This window comes from Maylandia zebra, linkage group LG19 (assembly GCF_041146795.1).
Source record: "Maylandia zebra isolate NMK-2024a linkage group LG19, Mzebra_GT3a, whole genome shotgun sequence".
Taxonomy (NCBI): Eukaryota; Metazoa; Chordata; class Actinopteri; order Cichliformes; family Cichlidae; genus Maylandia; species Maylandia zebra.
In genome coordinates this window covers 30,865,707-30,890,538 of record NC_135185.1, presented here as the reverse complement: position 1 = coordinate 30,890,538, position 24,832 = coordinate 30,865,707, and the positions used below count along the sequence as shown (strand labels likewise).

Below are 24,832 nucleotides of genomic sequence, written 5' to 3'. Positions count from 1 at the left end.
CGGCAAAGTCAAACCACTATCAGAGCATGAGCAGACTGGAAAGTAACCAATCAGTTTCCCCATCTGGTGGCAAAACTCAGAGGGAGTTTTCAAATGTCAGTGATGAAGCACATCCTCTCAGAGACTCGTGTTGCGCTTTGGAGTCAGCACCCGTCTGGGAAGACCATCAACAGAACTGTCTCTCTGGAAACATTACCAAACCCCAAGCATTGTTATGCAACCTCAGCCAGTATCATTCCCTCTCCTCAAAAACCAGATGTATGCAAAGATTGCAAAGCATTTCTCATAAATAAATCATAGTCCTTCATTTTAACGTTCTTATAAGGCACTTATTTATTTACACGTTTTCTCCTGCACTTGTTAATACTGCGTTTACACACTTTTCCCCAGGAGATCTGGGAAAATAACTTCTGGGACCCAACATGAGTCTGCTTTTCACAAAATATCTCTTCCACCCTATGTGTAAACATTACAGGGACACTGAGGACCAAAATAAACATATCCATTTGGCCTCAGTCATCCACGTCTTGAAAGGTAGATACTGTTCTCCTAAAATGCAGTATCTGTTAAGAGGGGCACTTTTCTTTTCCTGAACAGGTTCCAGAATACACTCCTCCCCCAGTTTACCAGTAACCCTGCACCTCTTTCCCCTCTAACAAGGGGTATCAAATCTATTACACTGACTCTGGCTGATGAGTTAAAAACTGCATCCTGGTATTCTAAATGAAGGAGAGATTCAAAACTGGAAAAAAAAATCTCTGGTAAAGATTGGCTGCTATTAATAACTGGTTTTAGAATGCAAGGTTCTGTTTGGATTGTAAGCCATTTAAACCAGGCAAGGTGGAATCTGAAGCCCATAGGCAAGATGTGCAGACCCACCAAACATATCCATGTGGGCCCTCCGGAGGTAGTTGTGGGACTGTGTGAACAGGACAAACCCACACATGGTCCATATGGGCCCCAAGTGGGTGGGCTCGTGTAGACTAGTACATGTGAGTAGCCCACTGTCAGCTGCCTGTACAATTCAATTTCAATTCAATTTTATTTATACAGCGCCAAATCACAAAAACAGTCCCCTCAAGGTGCTTTATATTGTAAGGTAGACCCTACAATAATACATACAGAGAAAGATCCAACAACAGTGGATTGGCGACAGTGGGAAGGAAAAACTCCCTTTTAAGAGGAAGAAACCTCCAGCAGAACCAGGCTCAGGGAGGGGCCATCTGCTGTGATTGGTTGGGGTGAGAGAAGGCAGACAGGATAAAAGACATGCTGTGGAAGCATACAAACCAATGTGGTGCCCATAGCAGTTTTGCAGGTAGGTCACTGTAGGTGAGGAAATTCTGTTGGTAGCCCACTGTGGGCTGCCCGTAGCATACCCATGTGGGGGCCACAGCAGTTTTGCCTTTTACCCATTGCTTTGTGGTGTAGTAGTTATAAATTTCCCTGGAAAGAAGATTCCCAGCTCAAACTTGAGTAGGTTATGTCAGGAATGGGGTAAAAATCTAGTGTGAAAATCAGCAAAAGTCAAATATGTGACTGCTTTGGCTACTCCTTGTTATTAATGGACGTTTTAGTCCACAACTAAGACCAATTGGTGGCAGCAACGTAGCAAGGGGGACATGTGGGCAGTGCACCCCATGATCACAGAGGACAGCCAACAACTACTGTATGTGCATACTGTGGGTACATTACAAGCCTACACTGTGGGCCTTGTGGATTTGCCTAAAGTGGCGTCAAATGTACCCCAAGGTGGCATGTTTTGGGGAGAGCCTTGTCATGTGTAGAGAGGGGCCTTTGCTTCTCTGACAGGATGCTATAGAGCTGTCGTGGACTAAAGTGGGGCTCTGACTGCACAGTTTATGTTGGATGGCTATGTGAGCTCAGCCATTAGTCTGCCACACTAGCATAGTGGCTCATGTTGGTAGCAATCACACATAATTGCAGCTAAACCTTCCACCTTAGCCTAGCAAAAAAGTGCTGACAGAGTCAAATGGTTGAAGGTGCTAACAATGTTAAACCTGTGTCCATTTCACTGTGTTAACTCATATGCAATAGAGTCACCAGTGTCTAAACATGAATGCGAGTCCATGTTTGTGTGTGTGTTTTTGTTTTTTACAGAAGAGCTGAGGTGTGCTGGGGTGACGTGCCCCAATCTGCAGGTGCCTTCCTGCCCCGAGGGTTCAGTCCTCACCAAGAGCTACAAGCCTCCTGCTGAATGCTGCCCCTCCGTACCACCCCAGTGCACTTGCGACTTCAGTGCCTGCCACAAGCCCCAGTGCCCGAGCGAACAGCACCCCGTTTCACTTGGTCAAGCCAGCGGTCAGCCAGGAGACTGCTGTGATGTCTACGAGTGTCAGAAAGGTAATTTCACTGATGAGCAAGCTACACACTGCTCTTGCTCCAACAATAGCAATTTCACAGTTGATGTGCAAATTATTTTGTTCAATATTTTGCTTTCTTTTTGTTTTTTTGTTGGGTTTTTTTGTAGACACAGTCATTTCCTCCTCCTCTGTGAGCTAATTTTTTAAGGGAAAATGAAAACTCTTAATTGGATAACTGCTGTCGGGCTGTTTATCAGGCTGGAGCAATGCTTCCAACTGGTTTTCCAAGACATTTTTAGGGGTGTACATACAAAAACGTTTAGTTTAATTCCTAAAGGGTTATTAGATATAACGGCTTCTTCGTCCATTTCCTCACTTGGGTATTAAAAAGAGAGAGTGACGTGGTAGCAGGCGAGCAGATGCTGAATGCGCGTGAGAGTATAACACGTCTCTGTCGTGAGGCAGAGGCAGCCAGGAGCGCTAGGAAGGCAGGGAGGGGACCTGCGGTATTGGTCTGTTTACTCTGCACGCCCAACAAATATTCACTGTTTTACCAACAGAACAAATTCACATTCTGGCCCCTGCACATGTATAAATGAGTGCTGTGTCCCAGAATTAATGGTCTTAACAAGCCCGGTGACCAGAAAAGTGCTTAGGCTATGAATTTGCTCAACAGAAGTGCAGTGTCAAAGGGTTCCTGTCTGGTCACACGTCCAAAGGGAAAAGGTTCATAAGTTCATTGATGGGAATGCTTTTTATGTGCTCCAGTCTGCCAGTGGGGAGGGTAATCGAGTCCGGCAGGCCAGCGGGGGCTGAATGGCAGCCTTGGGGGCCATGGGATCAGTGTTTTGATAACAAGTGTCTGCTGTTCTTTGGGTCAGGGGCTTGATGCCTTTTGTGCTGCTCCTACTGTCCGTTAGGCTTGCATGACTGCATGCCGTGTCAGAAAGCTCCACCGGCAGGGACAAGGACACGCACCAGAGCCCTCGTCAGTTCCACAGTCCTGCATAGGCCTCCGTAGCACTCACTACAAATGCAGAATCTTAAAAAAGTCTTAGGTAATGTCAAGTACAAAGCCTATCGTCTAATGGAACACATTTCAGCATGCCCTTGCAGTGTCTCTGTGTGAGGCTTGGACTGATTATCTTGTTTCCATTGCCCACTTGGCTGAGGACTGATGTTTAGTCAGGGTTAGTGTGTGCAGTGACAATAAGCTCCACCTGTGTGTTTTGGCCTCGTCAGCAACGGACTCTGCTTCTTCATTGGCTACAAAACAGCAAACCTGGCAGTAACATCCTGACCTGATGTCATCTGATATTATAGAGGACCCTGTTTGATCCTGTTTGGCTGTGGTCTGCTGTTTATCAACACTTTGCCTGGCACATATTTTGCATATGTCCCCAGCGGTGGATCCGGAGTAGGTTTAGTGCTGTTGAGATTTCTGGAGATGTTGAGCAATAAGGCTGAGATCACCGCACTAATTGTTCTTTGGAAACTTAGCTTGACTTTGTTGTAAACACACAGCCAAAAGCATCCGTGTCCTCACAGCTTGACAACTGTTTGTGTTGGTGACATGAGATATACTCATATTTCTGCTTTGCAATTTGAGTTTTCAAAGCTGATGACTGTAAAGTTGATTTTAATAACTCCCATAATTGTTTGTTTCTTGGAAGTTGAGTTTTTGCCTTCATATGCCTGTAAACCACAAGAGAATGACAGTCCATTATGAATGATTTAGAAAGGCTTACTAGCCAATGGATTCATCTCTGCATCCAGTCCTCACCTCAATTTAGAAAAGACTGAACATCACCAAGCATGACTGGAATTTAGACTCTCTGTGCCCCAAGTTGTTTTAGGGATTACCATTAACAAACATTGCGGAAATCACATGTGAGCATCTCCTCATGTGACTTCCTATTGCTTCTGTGAGCGTTAAAAACTCGTTGCCTGCCTTTTGATTTTGGGCAGCTAAAAGCCCTTAGTGCATTTTCTTCACTTAGTTCTGCTGCACGCAAAGGAGGACAGCGGGAATACTGAGCGATAGGGGAAGGGGGGCTGAAAAATGGCAAGGAAGAGAATAAAAGTTCACCAAATCCCTGCTCCACTTTCAACTCAGCTGGCACACCTGATTTGTATTAGAGTGCAGTGCTGGTTGTCAGGAGGCATGGGGTCATTGGCACAGACACTTTGACTCAAAGGTATGGCGTACAGATGCTGCCGTAACCTCTGCTCTCATTTATAGAAACCACTGCCCCCACATCTGCTTGCATTTGTCCAATACATTTATTCACATAACTAATCCACCTACTCCTCTATACAGACTTTCTTACATAACCACATTGTTTCACTTCCCTCATGTTGGCTTGTGTTAGATTAAAAGCTTGTGGCTAGATGAGATCTTTGAATGTTGAGTGACCCAAGCGACTGTGATACATATAAATGTGTAATATTACCATTGAGATGTCATACCTCAAAAATTCTTAAATTGAGTATTATTATCTATATTTGCTATTTCTTCAGAATTGTGGTTATTTTTCAGCATTTCTTGTTACATGTTATTTCATAGCAAAAATTGCAGAGATTCCCAGCCATGTTCTGGGTGTACTTCCGCAGTAGCTCAGGTTTATGTCGAACTCTGTTTGGGTAGAAAAGTTAAAATTACTAAAATAATAGCTAAGCAGTTGGAAACACCCAAAAGTGATACAAAATTTTAAACAAAAATGGATAATTAATGGGGGAAATGTTTAAAAAAGTTAGCTAAACCTATGGTTAATAGCTAGCCACTAGCCAGGCTAGTGGCTAAATTTTAAGCTAATATATATAATATTATGAGTCAAAATAGCTAGGTAAAATTATAAACAGCACAAATTCACCTTAACCTAAACATAACAGATGAGCAGTTAAACTGGTCAGTAAGGGTCATGATATAATTAGCTGTTAAATACTAGAGTAGTAGGCTAAAAATATATGCTAAATAGCTGACATATATGGGTCATTGATAATTGTGGGATGAAAGGAGTCTGGATTCAATTTAAAATTACTTCAGTTCAACACATTTGAAGATTAGACATGTTGGTAATGAGAACGTTGCTCTTTCAGGGGAAAAAACACTGAAGACCACTGACCAGTTAGCATGGGAACAGTATTCAGAGCTAGTTGACTGTGCACAGGATCAGAGTGCAGTTTTCCAATGTTGCTGCAACTAAGCTAATTCTTTTCAAGGTTTGGCTAAATCCAGCCAACAGAGTCTAAATGCTTGGATGCTTTGTGGGAATGGCAGGCCAAATCATTGATTCACTCCACCTGCCACCAGCACGCTGCGCCCAGCTTCTGCCAAAACGTCAGACCCACCACTGCTTTCTTTTAGTCTGCATGGCAAGAGTCCAGAGCCATCTCAAGACTGGATAGGTCCCTGTGAAATTCCTCCTCCAGTTTCATTGTCTGATAAATACCATTTTTGCCCCATGGGGCTTATCTCACCCATCAGTCTACCGCAGCACCATTTGGTTCAGATAAATATTACTATCAGTAGTAGACAATGAACAAATGTTTACGAATTTGTAATTAATTCTATAAACATGTGATAACCTCTCACTAATCAAGCTTGACGTGTCTATTTTTTTTAAAGGCATTGTTCTCTGGTGGATCTGATGAAATTATTCTGGTGTTAATCTTAGCCAAATGTAGGACAGCTGACACAGCGTAGTGCACTCGTTTATTAGAGTGTATTGTCTTACTCAGATGGAGTCCAGCTTAAGGTTGACAGCCTGTGTCTGATTTTTCTTTCCCTTAGTCACTCCCAAGTGTGTCCACAGTGGGAAAGAGTACTCTGAGGGAGAGGTGTACCGCATGGACCCGTGCTGGCTGTGTCAGTGCCGGGGAGGAATCTCCTTCTGCTCCAAGGCAGAGTGTGCTGAGCTTAACTGTGAAAACTTCTACATTCCTGAGGGAGAATGTTGCCCCGTCTGCATAGGTACACACATTTGCTTTATTATTCAGTTAAACTGTGTCACCTTTCGCTGATTATTACACTGTTAAAACTGGTAGCCGTAGACATGGTTGTGCCAGAGGTTTCTTCCTGTTAAGAGGGAGTTTTTCCTTCCCACTGTTGCCAAAGTGCTTGCTCATAGGGGGTCATATGATTGTTGGGTTTTTCTCTGTATGTATTATTGTAGGATCTACCTTACAATATAAAGCACCTTGAGGCAACTGTTGTGATGATTTGGCGTTGTATAAATAAAATGGAACTGAATTGAATGGTGGCATCGACTAAAACGCCTATATGCCCAAATGATGGGAAGAAAAGATGATTCAGCAGCAGTGAAGGCGATATTAAGACCTACTTTAATGTCTTTCTCACATAACCAGCTTTCAGAGTCGTTAACATACCTGACGAAAAGCGGTGCAACAAAGAGTCATCCCCCAGTCTTTTCCGCTGGGGAGATTTAAAAACACAAAAACCTTTTTTCACTGTGTGCGCCGCAGCTCTGTGAGATCTGGATCGTGGTTAATGTTTAAAAGAAAAATGGCCTCGTATGGCAACCACATTAGTCTGCCAGAAGCCTGTGGATGGAGACGGTAGCCTTTGGCCTCTGACTGCGTGGCTACAGTCGATCAGATGCATAAAAGGAGGAGTGGGGGGGAAGACGAAGAGAACGAGTGCAGAGGAGAAATCATGTTAGGTCAGTGTTAGAGGTACAGCTGGAATGTGCAAGCATTTAGATGGCATGGAATGCTTTCATCTTTTGTTTATGGAAATCTGTACTTTCTTACTGCACTGGATGCAATACTTAATCTAGGTGAAAAGGTAAGATTTTCTGTGTGTGATGATTCTCAATCAATGTTTCTTTATAAACAAAGGATAAAAGGACCCATTTGAAATGGAAAGCTATGCTACATAATGTTTGGTTCTCAAATCTGTTGATATTTAAAGGGAACCGTGACAAAATTATAAAATTGGCTGTGGCGCGAGCACAGGGACTATGTCAGTGGAAAAGGAAAGAAAAAGTCCTGTTCAGGGTCATTACTCATTACATCCGACCTCAAACACTCAACCTCTCAAACTCAACTGGGACAACAACATTAACGTTTTCATACTTTCACCCCGTTTTAAGGCTAATGGGAATGGATCCCAAATTTCCAAAAGTGCTTTCTTTGCTTTGGAGTGAAATTTACATGATGAAATGATTTCTCAGCTATTGAACGAAGGAATGCTTTTACCCCATTATAATGCACAATCTGGACACTGTGGACTGTCTTTCTGATGTGAACCTAAACCCCTACGCAACGCTTGTCACAACGCCAGGAGCCTTTCTCCATTTATAAATGTAAACGAGTCATTGACATTCATCAGTGTTTTCTTCATATCTCTTGTTTAACTCCTTCATTAAGTATCCAATTTACCACAGTTAGGCTCTCACTTGTTGTTAATACAAACCCAGTACAGGATCTGAGAACCTGAGCTAAAAATGATGTCAGCCTTTCTTTCCTTCGTACCTAAACCCACACTGTAAACATCTCTTTCTTTCCTCTCAGATGTGTCAATGGCTAGCACCGAGGCCAGCTGCTGGGTGAATAATAAGCTGCGAGCCCACGAGGAGCAGTGGAAAGAGGATGACTGCACCTTCTGCCAGTGTGTGGATGGCGAGCCGCACTGCACAGCCATGGCCTGCAAACAGAGTTGCCACAACCCGGTGAAGATCCCCGGAGAGTGCTGTCCCTTCTGTGAAGGTACAGTATGCAGAGTTGTGTTGTCCTTCAAATGAGTTACGCATTAGCACACATACCAAATGCAGGGCACTCCTGCGTCCCTGCAGCTTTTCTACAGAGCCCACTCAACATGGGCTCATTAAAGGGGGAGGCCACAGTTGTCCTGGTTCAATCTCTGTCTGCCTCTGGCTCCTGGGGGGCGTTATTGTGGCTTCCCACCCTCATTATCACACTCACACTACAAAAACATTTGTTGATTTATGTATCTGTGCATTGTCTAATTTATGTGTTCCTGGGGCTGTATGTTTGTTTTTTTCTTACAGGAGCAACAATGTGCATTTTAAATTTGTAGTCTGTCCTTTTATTTTGTTTCCCACCACCCTCTTGTCCTGAATTTGACATCCTCATAATAAACCACATATAACTGTAATAATAACTGAAACAAACAGAAATAGAACAAATTTTAATTGCAAAAGGTGCCAGAAAGGGCAGGATTTAAAAAAAAAAAAAAAGTTCAGCAGCACAGAGCATTTTTCTAGCCATGGGGTTCTTTCTGTTCTTTTTATTACCTTTGCCCACCAAAATGAGACCCACCTGTCTGTGTGTGTGTTTGTGTGTATGACATTACAGCATCCTTTTAACACAGGAGGCTGTATAATTGAGGTAGAGGCTTTTTTTTTTACTTTAAGCATACTTAGTTACAGCTCATTGGGTGCTGTTCCTCCCACCGAACGTGGCAAAAAGCGTGCAATGGGAACAGTGGTGTTACGGGTCCGTGCTCGTCTTGTTCCATCCTCATTTATTGTGGCACCACAGTGGAGTTGGCTCAAAATCAAGGGGCAAAGGATGCTTTTTAGACCCATTCAGCTTATTAATAGGAGACAGTTCAGCACAATAAGACAGAGAGGTACAATCCCCCTTAAGGTGCAACCCACCCTGGTGTAATTGCTCTGCATTTATCCGTAATTACTGTTTATAAGTAGGGCAGCGTAAATAGGTAGCTATTAGACTTGGCACAAAAAGCTCACATGGAGTAGAACAACTAAAGGGATTCAAGCACACAAACATATAAAAACAGGAATACATTCATAACAGTACCTTAAAAGTTCTCACTCTCTATTATCTCACTTTTTTTTAACAGAGCCTTCTTATGAAACTGTAAGCCCTTTGCTATGTCCTCCCCTGGACAACTGCTCCCTGTCAGTGAATGACTGCCCCTATGGTTTCCAACAAGACAAAAATGGATGTCTTCTTTGCCAATGTCTCAACAGTAAGTCTTGATTTTTTTTTAGCTCACCGTAGAGGGTTAAAGTTACTGGGAATGACTTTTAAACGCGTGACGAGATGATACATTTCTTCTCACGTGCCGCGTCTTGCAGTCCCACATTAAAGCTGTGGACAGTGCTGTGTTTACCCGTTGCAGCCACTTGGTTTTGACAGCAGCGTAGACATGTTGATGTTCATCACAGCTTATTGGTGTTTTACTTTGTGAGCAGGAATGTTGCTGCGAGCGGCTCCATGGCAACTCGTGCCTTTTGCCTTTAATGGATTGCTGTGGTCGTGATCAGATGACCTCCTTCTCAACTCTTTCAGATGACTCCTGCCCTGACCTGGGAACGTACTGTTCCCTGCAATGCCCAATGGGTTACGAGAGGGATGATTTTGGATGTGAGGTGTGCGAGTGCAGCGTGCCCGTGCCAAAGTGCCGACCTTTGAGCTGCACTAAGACCTGCCCCTACGGATATGTGTGAGTACACCCACTGAGTCCAGCTGTATGTTAATTTTTTCATTCGTGTTTTTGAGTCTGATTTAAACACATGTGTCTGTCAGTGCTGCGCTTAAAGTTTCAATGGCTTTGAATCTTTCAAATATTTTAAAATTACGTCAGCGTCTTAATGATCACTTCACAGTCCGTAGCTGCGTTTACTCCAGGAAAAATGGCTTTTAAAGAGTTTTAGTTTTCATAAAAACTACAAATCATTTTCTCCCAGCCATCCCTCCACTGCATATTTGTATGGTTAAATAAGATTTTCAGTACTTAATAATATTAAGTGATGCCCTTCCAAAGAAAGTATACCAGGCAATTGCAACAGTAGTCATCAAAGTGCCTACTTTGGTGGCCAATCCCGGGTCTCTGTGTTAGCTTGTGTGTATATTTGTGTGTGAGTCATTTGCTGTGGGGTCCGCACTAGCCGCTCGGCCCTCTACAACTCCTCTCCTCCTAATCCCATTTAACCCAATCAAACATCTGGAAGTGCTCTGTACTGGGACGCTTGGTCCCCAGGCACCATTCTCATTTCATTAATCATCATCCTGTCTCAAAACAACGATCAAAAACACATCAGGACAAAAGCAGACTTTAGGAAATATATACAGTTGGGATCCTTCTGATATCGCCACCGTTCTTTCTGGAGCCACAGCTCAAGAGGGGCACAACAGGAGAGGAGGATGAGTTGGATCCTGCAGGGAGGAGAAGAGCAGGAAGTCCTGGCTTTATCCTTCATAAGCAGCTGTTTTGGTCTAGCCTTAGAAGTCTGAAATCCTCTGAGAGCTTGCCAGTCTTACAATGCAAATCTTTCTTCTCACACACAACCCTGAATGCAGCCACCGCAGAGAGATGAAAAAGCACAAAGGATCTCTGTGTTTATACTGGGTGTATTGATGACATCCTGTGAGCATTGTAATGTACAGTACGTGTTCAAAAACAAATGGCGCTGGCCTGTGAAGCGAGAGGAATGTAAACCGCGTGTTAAACATTCCTAAATGAAGGACTCTGCGGATACTTCTCATATCTGAAGTTTTTGTTTGTGCCGTCAGGATTGGTTTTTTTTTCCACCTTTCATAGCTCAAACTCACAACTGGGACCACACAGGTTATGAATGGCATTCTTCTGGCCATTAAGGTTGCGGCCTGCTGGAAATGATCCCCCCTGGAGCCCAAAGTGCTGCTTGGCATTCAGCATACTATCTTTAAACAAAGCCTTACTCTAAGAGTGCAGCGCTCTCTGCCTCTGTGTTTGTACAGTGAGGCTGTAGCCAACCCTTCACAGTGTTGTTTCAATAGCTGTTATTGCTGTTTCAGCATAGATGGGGTCCCCTGTTTGCTGAGCCTGAAATCCTGTGTCCTCTTTATGGGACACGGCTCTGCATCACAGGGTCGAAGGCTTCTTTAATTTTTCACCCTGGCAGACGAAGATTAATAGAGTAATTATCCGGGTATAATGAGGCCACCGTGTGAGGTAGGAATCATCACGCACCTGGAGGGTAAGACAGAGAGGAAGTGGCTGGGCGAAGATGGATGAGACAAGGTTAAACAGGACTAGTGTCTAGAAGGAGACAAGTGCAGACACACAGGTTGTACTTTCACTTGGGTTTTTGCCAGTTTATCAGCGTGCAGCTCATTCGTGTTTTATTAGGTGGAATAATTGGATCCAAGTGGTCTATTTCCAGACACTGGAAGCAGATCAGATCAACAAAATGTATGTTTGTGAAGAAGTCCCTGTCCCTTCCTCTAATTATTGGACCATAATGTCCTGGTGGGAGCAGTAATTTGTAAATCAACCAGAAGTTTACAGTGACAAGGACCCAGTTCTTATTTTTTTCCATCTTTTTCGATGAGATCGATAAGATTTTATTATTCACAGTAATGCTAATCTAGCCACTCTTCTTATATGTCTTATACGAGGCTTTCAGAGCAATAAGAAAGGCAGGAAAGTGAATTGTGCTCTTTTTTTTCCAGAGGCTTTGGGCTGGTATGATGTGCAAACCACAGGGATCTCACATGTTGGCCCTTTATTTGCTCTTCTTCAAAGCCAGCTAATATAGAGAGGGGAAAAGCAAGTCCAGATGTTGATTATTCATGACTGAAACATCTGCGTTTCGCTCTATCACAACACCATGTTTTCCTCTATGTGAAGCAATTTGAAACCACGTTTGAGCTACACAGGAGTGGCATTGTTTAGTCCTGACACTTTGTTTACTTCCTCACACACTCTTGCAGTAATTAAGGCTTTTTCGTGTGCACTTCATCACGCGTATGTTTGTTCCCCTGCAGCAGGAACAAGCATGGCTGCGAGATGTGTCGCTGCGTCAAGTGTCCTCCCTTCACCTGTGACAAGCACTGCGTCAATGGCTACCGACAGAACAGGAAGGGCTGCTCCATCTGCATGTGTAAAGGTAACCGAGCTCTCTTATTAATCAGGTGTGCGTCGTGATTAAAGGGATGCTTCGCTGGCTGTGTTACTTAAGCAAAAGACACAAAAGAGTCTGTCGTTTCATGCAGAAGTTTGTAACTTTATTTGTCTAAACATTTAGCCAGAAATGAGATGAGACACTAAAAAGCACTAACTGGAAATTCATGTAAAATTTTTTGAAATGACCTGATGAAGCTTAATCATCCAGGTAAGGTAAGCAAACACTACGTCCAGGTGAACAGGATCAACTGTCTGTGATTTTGTAATGACCTTTAAACAATCGAAGAGCTTTATGAGCCAATATTTATTACTGAATAAACATTTGAAATTAATGATATGATGATAGATTCAAGATGGATACAAGTGGTGACACAAAACTGTGAGATATTACTAATAATTGTACTGTGAAAAAGTCTTGAACCACTCTTTATTTCTTTATATTTTGCTTCTAAGGAGCAAGCCTTCATTGTAATTAAAGTGGTCTTTGGTCAGAGTTTTTCTTTTGGCACTTTCTGCTTTTTCAAACTGGAAGAATTAAGCTAGAGATGCTAGAAGACACAGAGGGAAGATGACTTGATGATCTGACAAGAGACAGGGGAAGACCGAGACAGTATATACACATGAGGGTGATTAGAAGTGGAGACACTTGGGAACACAGTTGGAGCAAACTAGACATAACGAGAGAGGGGAAGGAAAACTAAACGTAACACGCATGGGACAAGAGACTATCACAATAAAACAGGAAACAGACAGACACCAGCCGCAGGAAAACATGGGGAACACAATGAGACTCAGACTGACTACATACAGAAACACAGAACAAGAGAGTGCGAGCGGGGAACAGATAGAGAGAGGGCGAGAAAGAAAGAGTTACACCGGATTTGACATTCATAAGCAGACATGGTAGACTAGCGGTCCCCAACCCCCCGGCCTACCGGTCCGTGAGTCATTCGACGCTCAAGTGTGAAATTTATGGTTTTCGGGTTTTTACCGTTAACTCGGTTTCCCTGGGTCTTTTCCCGTGTTGTAGTTGTGTGTTTGAAAGAAATATTTACACGTTACCATAGCGACCAGAGAGCATTGAGGGGCAGAGAGGAGGATGTTACTCTCAGTGTTGTTGCTGCATTTCACGAGGACGCTGCTAATAAAGTTGCACAGTTACACAGTGAATTCACGTTTGTTAATACCAGATTTTGTCTTGGTCGTATCATTAATTTTGTTGTATTTATCCGCGACACCTTAAAGACGGTCCGTGAAAATATTGTCTCCGATGCGCAGGGGAAGACACAGCAAGGAGACAAGACAGGGAAGACAGACTGGACACGAAAGAGCACAAAACAAACAATAACAAAGAACTAGAAACATAACAAACGGTTCTCCAAACTGAACGTTAACATTTCATTAACCTGCAAGAAATGAACAAAAGACTCAAAAGCCTGGGTCAAAGACAGAGGACTATGACAGATTGATCCACAGCTCTCTAAAGCCTCAGAAAGGGTCTCAGTGGAAGGGCGTCTGCCAAGAAGCCATTATTGAGGAAGGGAAGTAGAGAGAAAAGGCTGAGGTGAGCCAGATTACACAAGAACTGGACTGAAAATCTGTGGCAGCAGGTTGCATAGAGCGATAAATCAAAAATGTACAATTTTCTGTTTAAATCATCGTCAGGAGATAGGAGGAGATCAGGATAGAGGTAGGAACAGCGAGTGTCTACAGCATCTGTGAAACAGCCAGTGGACCTCGACATTAATGAAGCTCTGGGATCCTCACAACAGAGATGAAGACAAAATACATCAAAAGAATAGCTATGAATGTCCTTCAAAAAGCCCGGAGAACTATTCATGATAGCTACTTAAAGATAGGACCTAAAAGCTGGACTACGAGACTTTAGTGGTTAGTAAAAACATTGACTTTCCATCTCATTAGAATTGCACAAACTCAGTTTTTGCTTCATATCCTGTATTTCTATCTATGTTTGCACGTTTCAATCAATGGCTGGACCTAATTAGCATTTCCGTAGCAAAATATAAAGAAGTATAGAGAAAGAAGAAGGGTGAGTCAAGTAGTACAAGATGAATAAAACAGTTGCCTTTCAGGTTGAAGCCAACATAGTTTCTAATTTTAATACAACAGGCCACTGTAATATTGCAGTAGTTTAAAACAAGTTGTAGAAAGGACATTCAGGGTACTCTCAACAGCCAGTCGATGTAAAAAACAGAATTGTTCATTTTAATCTCTAAATTCACTGATCATGATCACCTTCTTCTTTTTTATGAGTCAGAGGATAAGCCCTGCCTATTTTATGCAACCTCTTGACCTTTAATGTTCAACCGATCAACCTTCATATCATAAGTTCAAAGATTATTGAGACTTTTGCTTGTGTGCTTGCTTGTATATGTTTCACCCATCTCTAAATTGTTACATAGAGCTACATCCTCACGTTTAACTGCAGTTTCCCCACATGGCCTGAAGTGTAAGGGGGAGAACACAGGAGAGCTTAGTTTCTGATTTTAACCTGAGCTTTGATTTCCTGTGACCTTTTGCTTTACTGCCGTGAGACTGATGCTTTTATGCGTGCTTCTTGTTGATGTTAGCTTTATCCTGGGGATGTGTATGCAACTCTAATTAGATTCCCTCAAATTCCTGCTTTAAAAGTTAGTATGCAGAAGCCACTTTTATGCCTGCAGCTGTGTTTACTTTGCCATTTTAGAACTAGTATAAATATCTCATCCTCAAATATACTTAACCTTTTCTTTGGTTTACGAGGTAATCTGTGCACCTACTGCACAAACACAGTAACACACACACAGAGATGTTCCTACTGCAAATAATCCACTGTTTGCCTGATTTGAAAGTCCTGAAAGACTCTCTTTGTAGACTAATAAAATATTTAGTGGTAAAAACACTTTTTTGGGAAGTCAGTAAAAAAGAAAAGAGATTTGGAAATTTCCTATAGCTCTTAGGCATCCCAGTAATGCCTGCACCTTGTGTCTCCAGAAAGTGGTCACGTCCCGAGCACCACTGCCCCGGCCCCAGTGTCCAGCTATTGCCTCACATCCAATGGACAGAAATATGAGGAAGGTGAGGGCTGGCATGATGGCTGTCGCGACTGCTACTGCCATTCCGGACGGGAGATGTGCGTGCTCATATCCTGCTCAGTGCCCAGCTGTCTTCATCCTGTTGTCAAGCCTGACCAGTGTTGCCCTACCTGTGAGGGTATGTTTCTGTGCTGTTTATAGCAAGTGTTTTCTTATTTTCATAGTTTGGGCTCATCAGTAATAATCTATGACATCAGTGACATTGCTCAGAGGAAGTCTGGTGAGTCAAGAAAAAACAAGCAGACAGATTTAAAACATCCCTTCCACCCACCCTCCTTATTAGTTGCACATATTTGCAAAGCCAAACAAGGGAGAATAGTGCAGTTATTCCCAAAGCTATTCATATAAAACAATTATCCCTATTTACACAAAGACTTTCAAGTCTCTCAATCATGCTGTAGTTGCCCGCATCTAGTTTTCCAGTCCAATAACAGTTTATTACCATCATTATGGGTGCAGCCACGTTCAAGTCTTTTGCTGTCTTGCTAGATCTCAGCATTTACTCCTGGTGTTGTTGTGATCACTAAAATTAATGTACAAAACTAAGAAAATAAGACTAAAGATTGGTTTAAATGAAACACTTTAGAGATCAGAAATAGTTCCAGTGACGTTATATAGTCACACACAGCAGGCAGAGAGCTTTGACTCAGAATCTAGCTCTTAAATCTCGCACTTTCTGGCCCCTTAAACATGCAAACACCGTCTCTGTTTCTCTAAAAATGGAAAGGATGCGTTTTTTTCTTTTTTTGGCCTCGAATCTCCAAGTGTAGGGATATTTATGGAGGAGTGATTCAGTTTGCTCTTCAAATATTTAAAGGGGAATGTCTACAACTTTCAGAAGCTATGCACACTTTAAAGTCAGGGGGACAAAAAGTCTAATATCTTGCAGATGTCTGCTGCTCTGTTGGACAGGAAGATGTTTTCATTAGATCAGTTAGTTGACAGTGGTTAATAGACAACGGTCTCCATAGCATCTTTGTTTTTGCAACTTCTGTTCATATATATATATATATATATATATATATATATATATATATATGGCCGGCATAGTGTACAGGAACATCTGTGCCGAGTATAACCTGGAAGTCCCGAGGTCAAAATGGGAGATGCCCCCAAGGGTGGTGGAGAATGACCGAGCTCCCAGGCCTCTGGTAGAGGACCCGAGCTTGAAGGATAAACCGCCCGCAGGGGCGTGCTGGGTGTTTTTGTTTTATATGGGAACCATGAAGAGGCCGCTAGAAAAGCTGCAACCACCAAGTACCTGCAGAGGGTCAGGCAAGTCCTGAGGAGTCAGCTGAATGGTAAGAACAAGATCCGGGCCATCAACACGTACGCCCTGCCCGTGATCAGGTACCCTGCTGGGGTAATAGGCTGGCCAAAGGAGGAGATAGAAGCCACTGACATAAAGACAAGAAAGCTCCTTACCATGCATGGAGGGTTTCACCCCAAGTCCAGCACCCTGAGGCTGTACGCTAAGCGGAAGGAAGGGGGCCGGGGACTGGTGAGTGTCAGCACCACAGTCCAGGATGAGACAACGAACATCCACGAATACATTGGGAAGATGGCCCCAACTGACCGAGTGCTCAGTGAATACCTCAGGCAGCAGAAACCCAAGAAAGAGGAGGGAGACGAGGAACCATCATGGAAGGACAGGCCCCTGCACGGTATGTACCACCGGCAGATAGAGGAGGTGGCTGATATCCAGAAATCCTACCAGTGGCTGGACAAAGCTGGACTGAAAGACAGCACAGAGGCACTAATCATGGCAGCACAAGAACAAGCTCTGAGCACAAGATCCATAGAGGCTGGGGTCTATCACACCAGGCAAGACCCCAGGTGCAGGCTGTGTAAAGATGCCCCAGAGACAATCCAGCACATAACAGCAGGGTGCAAGATGCTAGCAGGCAAGGCATACATGGAACGCCATAACCAAGTGGCCGGCATAGTGTACAGGAACATCTGTGCCGAGTATAACCTAGAAGTCCCGAGGTCAAAATGGGAGATGCCCCCAAGGGTGGTGGAGAATGACCGAGCTAAGATCCTGTGGGACTTCCAGATACAGACGGACAAAATGGTGGTAGCTAACCAACCGGACATAGTGGTGGTAGACAAACAGAAGAAGACGGCCGTAGTGATCGATGTAGCGGTTCCGAATGACAGCAATATCAGGAAGAAGGAACACGAGAAGCTGGAGAAATACCAAGGGCTCAGAGAAGAGCTCGAGAGGATGTGGAGGGTGAAGGTAACGGTGGTCCCCGTGGTAATCGGAGCACTAGGTGCGGTGACTCCCAAGATAGGCGAGTGGCTCCAGCAGATCCCGGGAACAACATCGGAGATCTCTGTCCAGAAGAGCGCAGTCCTGGGAACAGCTAAGATACTGCGCAGGACCCTCAAGCTCCCAGGCCTCTGGTAGAGGACCCGAGCTTGAAGGATAAACCGCCCGCAGGGGCGTGCTGGGTGTTTTTATATATATATATATATATATATATATATATATATATATAAAAGATAATTGTTTCACTGTGTCATGTAGCAGCTGTTGTTAAAGGCCGAATGAATGAATGTTTCGTCTTCTCCTGCTGTAGACGACTCTGGCAGTGGTCAGCCTGAGGGGATGGACATGGTGGTGTGCAGAGCACCTGGGGGAGAGTTTTATGTGGAGGGGGAGACCTGGAACCTGGACGAATGCACGCGCTGCACCTGCAGGAAGGGACGCGTCCTGTGTGACACCGAACTGTGTCCCCCAGCTCTTTGCCAAGCGCCGATCAGGAACAAGGACACCTGCTGCCATGTATGCGCAGGTAATTCAAATTAAATAAGTTCTATATAATTAAAATATTTTAGAATATTTTCAAATGTGTCATCACAGGTTTGGATGGTAGGCAGGGAGCTGTAAAGCTGTTTTCAGTGTTCTACCAGCATGTGGTTTTGGAAGGTCTTGCACGTTGCACTCTGTTGGGCAGTTTTATGTCAGGCACACAGGCTCATAAAGAAACCAGCCAAGACCGGTAGGGTTTACGCAGAGATCCTCGAGGCCAGCGGCAGCACATGTGTTCTGCTTTTTACCCTTCGGCCCACACTGGAGGCGCTTCTAACTCTATTATTGGACGGGCAAGAATGCAACTGATCTCGCCAAATCTATGCTAGCTCTCCGGTCACGAGAACGTCTACAAAATGCATAACCGCACGCATATTTTATTTACAAGTGCACCCAAACAATTCCCTCACAAACTCATAAACAATGTGTCCCGAGCACTCCCCAGCATGAGGCTCACAAATCAGCAATGCATGACTGCAGCCTGAGAGCTGCTCCTTGAGAATGCCGGTCTGCCTTATCACTGCATCTGCCTGCAACAAAAGCAGATTGTCAAGGCCAGGCTTTGATATATGTATGGGTCTGGTCACCAGGAATGTGGGAATAATACAAATCTCACAACAAGCCCTGTGATGTATGTGTACATTAGAGTAGCGCTGTGTGGACAAGCTAACTCAGGATCATGAAAAAGCCATAGATCTCTTTTTCAGCAGGGTTTAGGTTGAACATCTGTTATAGATATTCATATGCACACGTTCTACATCTGAACACAACTCTGAAGACCTAACAACTTGTTGACTGATCTGTTCAATAGCAGGGTTAAATACAGTCGTCATTTAGGAGCAGAGCATATTAGAAACGTGTAGAAGCACGCTGTAACCCGACATTACCAAGTCCAGTTAAGAGAGGAAAGAGCTGTAATGCAGTGTAACTTTCTGCTTTTTCATTAACTTATTCCCCTGTGTGCAGAAGAGACGCCCCTCCTGCCAGTGAACAACAGCCAGCAGGAGTACTGCATAACCAGCGATGGAGACGTGCTGCTAGCTGGAGACTCCTGGAAGGCCAACGTCTGCACCAGCTGCACCTGCAACAACGGCACTATTCAGTGTTTCTCTCAGCACTGTCCAGCTGCCAAATGCAGGGTGCCTGTTTTACGCAAGGGCCAGTGCTGCCCACACTGTCTCGGTGAGTGGTTAGAGCGGTTAGAGTTTTAAAACGTTGGTGCCAAATTTGTCTTTAGACCCAGCTTTGATTGTTTTTTATTATACTACCTAAAACATGAGCTTATATTCTATTCTAAAATTAAAGTTTACATAACACTTCTAGTCAAAGTGAAAAGCTTGTTGATGGGGGAAAAGAGTAATTCATAACCCTGCACGTCAAAAAGGAGGGAGGAACTGAGGGAATGCCAGCGTCTGGACCGTTTGTGTGTTTGTTCATTAGTCGTAGCCACTCTGGCGCTACATAGGCAAACACCGTCACTTGCAAAATATTCCATGTGACACATGCGCACACACACATACTCTGCCTGCTCCGAGCATAAACATTCCTCGAGCATCTGCACATTCACGTTTCCTCTGCAGTGGCACAGGAAGGCAAAGTTCCATGTCAGCTTTTCCTATAGAGGAAACCCTCAGCATAGGCTTCCATTGTTCACCTCCATATTTTACCAGGGCCTTTGTTTTCGTGATATGCCCAGAGGAAAAATGCTCTGTCTTTTTTTTAAAGCAGACACAGCGTATAAACACAGCTGAAACACAAGGGAGTCTATACACTTACTCATGGTTAGACATATTTATGCCTTTTTTATTGCATTACACCATTCATATTTGTAATGGATCTCATTTCTTGTTCCTGTCTGAAAAGAAATGACGACATCAGTGCCGGTGATAGTGTCGACAAGCCGCCCCAAGGCGAGAGTTACCACGACAGCGGAGAGTGCGGTGTGGCTCACCACTGTCACTGTGCCGCCCATCATTGCTGTTACAGGTACCTGCTTTTACAGACTTCTCCCCCCCACAGCCGTCTCCACTGACGTCCACTCCCCAGTTCCTTTAGTGCACTACAGTAGTAACCATACATGAGTAATTTGGCATATTTGCTATACTCTGCTGCCAATCCCAGTGAGTGTTTATACTAATAGAGTGTGTTAGGAACAACTTGATAAATGAATGAAATATATACTAACTCATGTTGAAGTAAACAGTAATGATGAATGGGCATAAGCAAAACATGATCTCCATGGAACAGGAGTTAATTCTTCAGCGTTAGCGTTTGAGGGGCGATACAATGAAGTCAACAACAACAGAAAAAAAAGACCTGTTTTCAATTTAGAGTTGGTACATAGTGCTGGCTCCATAACGAGCACGCTGTCATTGGGATAAATATTCAAAATAAATGTTGTCTTTGTTCCACAGATGAGCCACGTTCGGGTGAGAATTACCCCAGCCAAACAGAGATGGCTCTCATCTACCAATCAGCCGCCTGGATCCTGGCAGGTCTCCTCTTAGCCATCGTGATCTTTCTCATCGTGGCGCTACTCATCAATAAGAAGAAGAAGTGGGTGCAGATGTCTTGCTACAGTGCGCCAAAGAAGGTGAGAAGTCTCTTGCTGAGGTCGACACGACTTTAGGATTCTTTCAAATGAAACACGATCAGGTCGTTCATAAAGTCTCTACCATGAAATGTGACTGTGGTAGCTGATTCTACACTGCAAGAAATGAAAACATCAGAACTCAATGGTAAAAAAAATCATGTTGATATTTGCACTAATATGGACTGGCTAACGTGTTGGGAACAAAAGGATGCCACATTGTTTGGTGGAAATGAAAATTAACAATCTACACTGAGATGAATTCAAAGACACCCAGAAGAAATGATTCACCAGGCTAGTCCACTTTGATGAAATCTCACTGCAGCAACTCCACCAGTTGTGGGACTTGCCAATTCTGGTATTCTATGGCAAGTGCCAGTCAGGGCCGACGCTGTTGGGCAGTGATCCTACTAGAGGATGTCAGACCTGCAAGCCACTCTCATGAAGTCTGTTTCTGATTGTTTAGCCAGAGACCTTCACACCAGTGGTCTGCTGGAGGTCATTTTGTAGCTCTGGCAGTGCTCGTCCCGTTCCTCCTTGCACAAAGGAGCAGATACCGGTCGTGCTAGTGGGTTGAAGGCCTTCTATGGCCTTATCCAGCTCTCCTAGAGTAACTGTCTGTCTCTGAAGCTCTTCCATGTTCATGAGACTGTGCTGGGAGACACAGCAAACCTTCTGGCAATGGCAAGTACTGCTGTCCCATCCTGCAGGAGTTGGAGTACCTGTGCAACCTCTGTAGGGTTCAGGTATCTCCTGCCAGCAGAGACACTGACTCAGCCAAAGTGCAAAACAGGCGAAAAAAGAAAACAGTAGGAAAAGTTGAGGAGGGAAAATGTCGGTGGCATCCAGCCTGTTTGGGGACACTACAGTGCACCTGTTGTGAATTTCATTAACACCAAAGCAGCTGGAAGCAATTAACAACCCCCTCTGCTACATAACTGACCAGATCAATGTCACAGAAGTGGAACTGAGTGTTCCTTTCATTTTTTTCTTTTTAGCAGTGTATTATTTTTAGTGCAAACAGGTGCAACATGGCAACCTGTCACTGCTTATTAGCTATGATCTGAACTACAGCAGTAATCTACCAACCAATGATTTTGGTCCTTTTGCACCACAGACAGTGATCCTGAAGAAGCACGTCAACAAGAATTCAGTGGTCTACATGGAGCCTTCGAAAGACAACAAATTTCACAACGTGAAGAACGACTGCGGCATCATTCACTTCTCTCCAGAAATGAGCTCCCCCTGTACGGAAAAGTTGACCATCCCCAGGGCCAAACTGAGCATGGGCAATGACTGGACGCCATGCTAAAAAACGAACAAAAAAACACCCCTCAGACTCTGCAGATCAGAGCTGTCTGGCACATCCCTCTCGTTTCTGTTGCATCCAAGGTGGTTAATGTAACAGCACACACACCTTGGGCGCTGCCTTCTTCCCACCATTCTCTGTGTGACAGTAAAAACAAGGATGCTCTTCAAGACTAAGCAAGTTACCACTGACTCTTACATTTTATGCCCTCATTCTTCTGTATTTGAACGCTCGGGCGAAGAGACTTTCTGTGAGGTAGATGGACGGGTGGACATATAAAAGCACGGAAGAATGCGGCAACCAGACAGATTTCTCTGTGAAAACCAGACTTTGACTGTGAACACTGTAATATACCTGCTTATTATTGCCTCCTTTGGAACTGGAACTTTGGGGCAATAAGAGGAGCATAAAAAGCTTTAGGACAGGGGTTTGGGCAGTAGTTTAAAGGGAGCATAGGTGCTGCCCTCTTAAGCAGTGCTTCATTGTGGTTGTAATCATTGTCATTAGCAGGGAGGCCAAAGGAACTTTTAATCCAGCTGGATCGAAATTGGTTTCTGCATCCAAATCAAAACAAGTCCGTAGGCTTCATATTGACCTCCAGATCCAAACCCCTGCTTTTCAATGTGTGATTTCCATGTTTTTTTTTTAACTTCTAAAGCCTTTTTACTAGATATTGTGTTTTCCTTGCCCACTCTTTGCTTTTAGAGTGGGTGTCTATGTGTGGCCAGAGTGGAACATTTTAAAAATAGTAGTCTAAACACCCACCTGCCAAAATCAATGACAGGAAGGACACATATCCCAGCATTATTTCTTTCATTCCAGTCAAGTCTGATAACAAACTGCTTTTATGCAAAAAAAACACCCGGTTTGGGAATTGTGTGAAATGTGTCTAGACTTGTCTTCGTTATATTAGCCAAGAGTCATAATCTTCGGACCCAGCCTCATCTGATTTTGGCTCTTTCCACGGGAATCTGCCACTCCAACTCCCAAATCTCAGAGTGATCTTCATCCAGCTAGAATGTTATTTTATTGATAGCAGGTGAGACAAAAGGGTGCCAGACTTCATCTGGGCCTGTAAGGAATGTCTTTGATACCATGCCTCACTTCACATCTTCATTCACAGCTGTGTGTGTTTGTGTGTGTGTGTAGGGAGCTACTGTTCTTACTTGCAAGTGATTGTTAGTAGTAATTCTTTTAAAAGCCTTAATTTTATAGCCTTAACTAATTTCTCTGTTGATGTCTTGCAGTTGGTTAACAACCATAAGCCCGTATCAGGAAAAAAAGAAAAATCCCTCATTGTTACTGAGATCGTGTTGTGCCGTTCTCATTAGCTCTTCAAATAAGAGAAAATTACGTGATTTGTAAGAGTAGCTTGCTAGCATCTGTACACAGTGGTACATGTTGCAACATCAGAGCATATTAGAAACGTAGCACTTTCTTTAGAGCCAGTGTTTTAGAAAGCCCACTGCGGGATTCTTGGTGGGATAAAGGCCCTAATCAGGGATTTGATAGGCGTATTAAGGACACAGAGATGTTAAACCACTCAAGCGAACATGCTGTTGCAGCTAGATTCTCCATATCAGTCTGATCGGTATGTGGTCGGACAGTATCTGAGAAGCGTTATGAAATATGTTGGGGTTTCAAAGCAACGTGTTTCGGATCAGAGTCCATTGCCAATATCTCGATACAAAGATATATTTGATGCCAAAATTGGTCGGAGACCAATTCATAATGTGTTTTAGCAACTGAGTAGATCTGTGTATCTGTTTTAATCAAGAGTATGTGCTTTAAAATGAAGCGGTGACTGTAAAAGCTTACGCAATTCTTTGTTCTTCTACGTGTAAAAAAAACAAAGTAGCTTAAAAAAAGTAGAGAAGAGTACCTTATTTATTTTTTCACATAGCTTTATTTATTAATACTTAACTCTAGTTTGAGATTTTTTTGGAAAATGAATTTTTAGTAGCCAAAGCTGCTGTACATTGTAGACCATTTACCGTTTCTTTCTACTATATTCTGTACAAGCTTATTTATTTCTGTGTTCAAAATCCTGTAAATATGTTTCTTAGGTGATGAACTGTAACATTTACACTTATTTTGAAAAATAAATGTGTGAACCAAAGTGGCACTGAGAAAAAATTCAACTGCGCTGGAGGAACAATTCTCCAAGGTGCAGTGATGTCATCCGTTAAGTGGTTTCTGCTTCTCTTGCAGGCACGTTTACATCCGCTCCTGGACTTTAAATTGAGTCTTTGGTACGGGTCACAAGCACAAAGCAAAAAGACCTGGGATAATAAAACACCAGAAGACATGCAGGCCAGACCAGAAACTCTGGGACTGTGCTGTTGTTTTGACTCGTCTGATAGAGCTTGCTGATAAACTGCAAGGTGCTGAAGCTTCTCCAGAAAGATTACTTGGAGGAAAAGTCAGAGTCCCATGCCAAAAATATGTCAAACAATGCATCTAACAAGTTGTGTTACTTCACTTAATGTTTTGAGCATTACAAAAATATCTAATCTCTTAGGCATTTTAGTGAGGGTTAGAAATGCAGTCCTGTGCAAAAGCCTTGTGCTATGTGGAAAGGGTTTGATTGGCAATGTATTCTTTTGGCAAAAAAATCAAAATCCTAAAAAGTGCCAGTGCAGGAAAACCATACGTGGGTAGGCCTCCCCAGAGCCTGGACCTCAACGTTATTGAAGCAGTGTGGGATCATCTTGATAAAAAGAGAAGGTAGTCAACATTTAAAGAAGAGCTTTGAATGTCCTTCAAGAAGCCTGGAGAACTATTCCTGTAGACTA

General features: G+C 43.5%; 1 protein-coding gene across 2 annotated transcripts in view; it reads left to right on the top strand.

Annotated features, from left to right (window-relative positions):
• Window positions 1-24,156, top strand: part of LOC101466188 (cysteine rich transmembrane BMP regulator 1 (chordin-like)) — a 36,385-nt gene extending 12,229 nt beyond the window's left edge. Inside the window, exons 4-15 of one of the 2 annotated variants that reach the window (XM_004540775.5) lie at window positions 2,122-2,364; window positions 6,118-6,297; window positions 7,860-8,054; window positions 9,175-9,303; window positions 9,627-9,780; window positions 12,087-12,208; window positions 15,220-15,438; window positions 17,906-18,121; window positions 19,105-19,320; window positions 20,002-20,124; window positions 20,553-20,731; window positions 21,846-24,156. In XM_004540775.5, the coding sequence (XP_004540832.2) occupies window positions 2,122-2,364; window positions 6,118-6,297; window positions 7,860-8,054; window positions 9,175-9,303; window positions 9,627-9,780; window positions 12,087-12,208; window positions 15,220-15,438; window positions 17,906-18,121; window positions 19,105-19,320; window positions 20,002-20,124; window positions 20,553-20,731; window positions 21,846-22,040 (2,171 nt within the window). In that variant the 3' untranslated portion in view covers window positions 22,041-24,156. The remainder of the gene's footprint in view (window positions 1-2,121; window positions 2,365-6,117; window positions 6,298-7,859; window positions 8,055-9,174; window positions 9,304-9,626; window positions 9,781-12,086; window positions 12,209-15,219; window positions 15,439-17,905; window positions 18,122-19,104; window positions 19,321-20,001; window positions 20,125-20,552; window positions 20,732-21,845) is intronic. The other variant, XM_076877303.1, reaches the window with a different exon arrangement.
• Window positions 24,157-24,832: the final 676 nt, after the last annotated feature.